General features: G+C 37.4%; 1 protein-coding gene across 3 annotated transcripts in view; it reads left to right on the plus strand.

Annotated features, from left to right (window-relative positions):
- LOC136875676 (sodium-independent sulfate anion transporter) overlaps positions 1-4,999 on the plus strand; it is a 323,055-nt gene extending 318,056 nt beyond the window's left edge. For 2 of the 3 annotated variants that reach the window (XM_068228098.1, XM_068228097.1), the window contains exon 11: positions 3,706-4,999. In XM_068228098.1, the coding sequence (XP_068084199.1) occupies positions 3,706-3,806 (101 nt within the window). In that variant the 3' untranslated portion in view covers positions 3,807-4,999. The remainder of the gene's footprint in view (positions 1-3,705) is intronic. The other variant, XM_068228096.1, reaches the window with a different exon arrangement.
- Positions 5,000-6,000: the final 1,001 nt, after the last annotated feature.

A 6,000-nucleotide genomic window follows, 5' to 3' on the forward strand; every position in this document is an offset into this window, starting at 1 on the left:
AACCTCAACGCACAGCTCAGGACAGACAGCAATGGCTATAAGAAGATGATGGGACCACATGGCTATGGGAGAAGGAATTCAGAAAGGGAACATCTCGTAGACTTCTGCATAAGAAGCTGTTTGGTAGTAAAAAACAGTTGGTTCAACAAAAGAGTCAGTCACAAGATTACCCGTTACAGCTGGGATGGAAAGAGCAAGATGGTCATTGACTCTGTCATTACAGATAAAGAAAGAAGTAGACTTGTGACTGATGTCAAGGTGATTCCAAGTGAGAACCTCAATAGCAACCACCAGTTATTAGTAGCAGATATGAAAGACACTAATGTACCAAAGATAACAACCAGGAAATTACTTAAGATTAAGGTGTGGGAACTACAACAGATTGGAAAAAGGATAGTCTATCAGGACTGAATAAGAGGACAACTGCCGACAGAAGAAGTGGAGAGTGGTGGGTTAGAGTGGACAAGATTTAAAAACACCTTGATGAAAGAAGCAATAGAAGTTTGCAGGAAAAGTGCGAGAGTAAGGGAAAAAGAGACACACTGGTGGAATGAAAGAGTAAAATCTTCAATAAAGGAAAGGAACATAGCACAAAAAGAATGAGGTAGAGAGAAATCCAAGCCAGAACAGGTAAGGGACGAGGGGAAGATCAGAGACCTCGAGCAAGTTTACCAGGACAAGAAATTGAGAGTTAAGAGTAGTAGAAGAGAAGATAAAGTGCTGGAAGAAATTTACTCAAAAACTGAAGGAAGATAGCAGAGGCAATATGAAACCATTGTTCAAAGTGATGAAAGCAAAAGGAATTCAGTTGAAACCATCAATGCAATTGAAGATCCTAATGGAAACCTGGCCAGGAAAGAAGACGACAACAGAGAGGTTCTGAGGAATCATTTTGATCACCTACTGAACAGGACAGAAACAGATCAGAGAACAAAAGTACCAGCTGTTGAAACCTGCACAGAGGAACCTCCCATTACATGGGCAGAAACAGACACAGCCCTTAAGAAGATGCTGCAAGGGAAATCCCCAGGACTAAGTTTTACAATATTAAAATTCTTCCACCATTTTGATACTTTTTATTTGTCTTTTGGCAAATTTTTATTTGTCAACAGTACATGTTTCATTCCTTATTTAGGAACATTCTCAGCTGTTATTATAACTTAGGTGAATTAAACACGTTAATTTGCAGGCACATTGATTCACTTAAAAACTACTAAAATACCAATTAAATTAAATGATATTAAAAACAAAGTAGGGGTTAGTGTGTTAATGATATGAGAATAGATGATTACATAGTTGGTCAGCTTAAAAACTATGTCTATCCATTTGAATAGTTGTTATAAAAAATTTTCATTTTGTTACATTAAAATGTCTGTTTGCGGTTAAGTTTTAAAAATGTTTGACTTCATAACACTGTTCAAATTGTTGAATGTTTTTCCTTCCGTTCCTTCCAGGTAAGTTGTTATATATTATGAGTTTGCTTATAGTGCCTTTGATTGAGTCTAATGTGGAACTTTGAAGCTGATTGCTGATCAATTTTTGTGAAGGTAGCTTCGTTTAAATTTCTTGCTATTGTTAGACTCCAATTCTACTGTGACCCTGGAGGAACGTTTTAATGTAACAAAATGAAAATTTTTTATAACAACTATTCAAATGAATAGACATAGTTTTTAAGCTGACCAACTATGTAATCATCTGTTCTCATATCATTAACACACTAACCCCTACATTGTTTTTAATATAATTTAATTTAATTGGTATTTTAGTAGTTTATAAGTGAATCAATGTACCTGCAAATTAATGTGTTCAAAATCTTAGCAATTCACCTAAGCTATAATAACAGCTGAGGATGTTCCTAAATAAGGAACGAAACATGTACTGTTGACAAATAAAAATTTGCCAAAAGGCAAATAAAAAGAATATCAAAACGGTGGAAGAATTTTAATATTGTAAAACTTAGTGATTAGATTTTGATACGGAAAATGAAGCTGATTACTTGCAAATCCCCAGGAATCGAAGTCAGCACGGACATGATTAAAGCAGCTGGAGTTCAGAGTTTACAGTGGCTACACAGAGTGCTCGATGCAGTTTGGAAAGATGGCAAGATACCTACTGATTGGAGGAAGGATGTCATTATTCCCCTGTTTAAGAAAGGAAATCACCAAGAATGCTCCAACTACCAGGGAATAACACTCCTTTCTCATAGGCTTAAGATTCTTGAGAAAATCTAAGAGAGCAGATTGCGAGTCATCTTAGACCACAGTTTGAAGAGGAACAGTACAGCTTCAGACATAACAGGTCCACAACAGACCTAATCTTCAGTGTCCGTATGTTAATGGAAAAATATTGGGAAAAAGGCAAAGATCTGTTTATGGTTTTCCTTGACATTGAGAAGGCATAAGACAGCATTGCAAGAGAGAAGATACCCTGGAAAAAGGAATGTGCCAGAGGGACAGGTGAGGAAAGTTTAGATGCTGTATGAGAACTGTACCAGCTGTGTGAGATTGAGTGAAGGACATTCATCCCGGTTCAAGACCGAAAGTGGAGTCCAGCAAGGCAGTGCACAACCCGCATTATTATCACCATCATGGATGACAATGAAGAACATCCAGGAAACCTCTGGTGAACTAAATGCAATGGCCTTTGCTGATGTTATGATCTGGGGAGAAACTGAGGAAGAAGTACAGTTGAGACTCAATGAATGGAAGGTTAAGTTCCAGATGTTCAATCTCAAGATAAGTGAACTCAAAACAGTAGTGATGCCAATAAACAGAGAGGGACGACCAGTGAACATCATGCTAGAAAACCATCCACTAGAAAGTGGGGAAAGCTTTACATACTTTGGCCGTGTAATCTTGAGCCACAAAGGAGGTGGCAAATAGAGTGCAAAAGAGCACTCACTTTTACCAGCAAGTACGAACACTCCTCTGGGATCCCAAAGTACCATCAAAATCAAAGCTGGTGATGTTCAGTCAGTACTTCATACCAATCTTAACCTATGGTTTTAAAACCTGCACCTTCACTATGAAAGACTCATCAAGGTTGCAGGCATCCAGGATGAAGTTCCTGAGGTCCACAATTCAAAAAACTAAACTGGACAAGTTCACGAATGATGTGGTTAGGAAGGAAGCTGGGATTGTTCCATCATTGTTAGAACGGGTCAGCATGTCGAGACTGAGGTGGTTTGGGCATGTAATGAGGATGAAGCCAACAAGGAGAGCATATGTTAACTTTGAAAGACATGTGGCAGGGAAATGGATGGTGGAAAGACCAAGAACCCACTGGACGGACATCGTAAAGATGGACATTGCAGATCGGGGAAGGACACTGGAGGACGTCATTAACAAACGTATCTCAATAAGACAGAATGGAAGAGGCTCGCCAAAATTACCCAGGAAACTGGAACTGTAAAATGATGATGATGATTGTAGCAACTTATTCCCTGACTTTACATAACGATTTTCATTAAATTCCCTTCAGCTGTTTTCTCATGATGCACGTACATACAGACAGAGAAATTACGAAAATCATAAAATGCATTTCCTGGTTACTGTAGACACAACCGATATAGAAATACGGTACCATTCTTTTTTAATTCTGAGCAACGTACAGAAAAAACTCTTATTTTATATATATATATATATAGATTGATTTCAAATTATGCCGTAATTAAAATTGTATTGCAATTCTCATTTATAATTTCAGGCTTGCAATCTTCCCACGAAGAAAATAAGCTGGAGAGTTTGAAGATTGAAGGAAATATCATTGCAGCACAGGAGCCAGTACTGAATGATACTCGCATATGAAGGAATGTGCCAGGAAATTAACGTGTGAACTTCACCGTGTCCCATGCTGGTGCATGTCTAGAAGAGCTGGTCTCAAGGAGTTCCGCTGCTGGTACATAAAGAGACGCTTCTTCTATGGCAACTATTACGACTTACTGAATTATAGGTACAATTTTACTCCCTTTTCCTTGGGTAGAATGCTGTAATGTATTTAGATGTCTGTACTTCAATTGTCCTCCTGTACTATCATAAGAGTATTCAGAGTGGCAGGATGAAAGAGGCTGTATTGAGCAAAGGATGAGCAGAAGAGGTGCTGAACTATTAGCCAATTAAGTTCCAAAAAATATGTGATGAATTTATTTACTTATAGAAATGCATGTTCATTTTAATATTTAAATTTTATCCCTCATTAGCTTGATGTATTCCATGAAGCATACTTAAATGGTTCAAATTTTTATGAAGATTTTAAAAAATACTTTGTTCCCTATTTGCTCATATAAAATGTTGAATTACAATAATGTTTAAATTAGATATGAATGTATAGGAAGTTTTACAAAATCTGATTTCACTAATTTGTTACTTGTATCCATTACTTCTGTGAACATAACATTACATTGATTTATTTTCAATATTCCTATAGACTAACAGTATTCTTATCCTTGTACCTACCATGGATATCTTGTCAGCCAGACAATGGGGGTCACTCTGAGGAAAGCTTCTCTTCAATTGACCAGATGGAATATCTGCCAAGTTCTATGGATATGAGCATTTTTGATGTGATGCTACTACAATCTTCTCTTCAGTACAAAACATTTTGCACCAAAGTTTTCCCATGCAAGATCAGTCACAGAAGATGTATTTTTTGTATTCCCATGACAAAATCAAATAATTATTTTTGCCTTTCGTTAACACGCTGAGCGCCACAGCATAAATTTACCCGTTGATTATTTTCAATGTTCCTGCTGGCCCATGAAAGACAAGATTTTCTCTTGGGTAAATATAGATTATGTACACACTTTCCCATTCTAGACAGGATTCGAAAATAACAAATAACAGCCAAGTCCCGTTCAGTTGTAATTCATGCAACCTCTATTATATGTTATAAATAATAATAATAATAATAATAATAATAATAATAATAATAATAATAATAATGCTATTTGCTTTATGTCCCACTAACTACTTTTTCGGTCTTCGGAGACGTCGAGGTGCCAGAATTTAGTCCCGCAGGAGTTCTTTTACATGCCAGTAAATCTACCGACACGAGGCTGACGTATCTGAGCACCCTCAAATACCACCGGACTGAGCCAGGATCGAACCTGCCAAGTTGGGGTCAGAAGGCCAGCGCCTCTACCGTCTGAGCCACTCAGCCTGGCATAAATAATACTTATTACCTATATTATGTATTCAGATTCTAGCAAATGTATTTTCTTTAGTCCCCAGCTTGCTTTTCATTCACCCTTCAGTTCATATATTCTATTGTTTGATACTGTATAATGGTCAACACTTTGCTGTTTGATTATGGGCCAAAGATTCTTGAGAGAAATGCAGGAAATTATTGCAAAGAAGTGTTAATTGCCTGAAGTGACAGACAGGTGACAGTTCTAGAACTGATGTTACTTTTCAGTTAATCATTTGAGAGGTAGAAATAGGTTCAATGTTTTTCTGTAACTTACGTAAATTTGTAATCTGCTTTAACACATGAATGTTTACCTAACACATGTCACTCTCTCCCTCTCCCTGCCGGGCTGAGTGGCTCAGATGGTTGAGGTGCTGGCCTTCTGACCCTAACTTGGCAAGTTCAATCCTGGCTCAGTCTGGTGGTATTTGAAGGTGCTCAAATATGTCAGTAGATTTACTGGCACGTAAAAGAACTCCTGCGGGACTGAATTCCGGCACCTTGGCGTCTCTGAAAACCATAAAAGTAGTTAGTGGGACATCAAGCAAATAACCTTGTTACTCTATTCCCCTCTTCTGTAGGAGTCATAAGCTGGGAATCTGACAGTATTTGATGTGTGCGATTACTGTCTGCTAGTCATGGTTTAGAATTTAAGGAACATGCTTAAATATTTGCATAGAGCTATTTATGCATAATCAATCATTTAAACAGAATTAGTAAGATTAGCCCATTCCTCTTCAGAAACTTGAATTTCTTAACTCACTGAATAATTTTTAATGGGAAAGTTAGACACTGTTCTATTACATATGGGAACTA

This window comes from Anabrus simplex, chromosome 6, assembly GCF_040414725.1.
Source record: "Anabrus simplex isolate iqAnaSimp1 chromosome 6, ASM4041472v1, whole genome shotgun sequence".
NCBI classification, from domain to species: domain Eukaryota; kingdom Metazoa; phylum Arthropoda; class Insecta; order Orthoptera; family Tettigoniidae; genus Anabrus; species Anabrus simplex.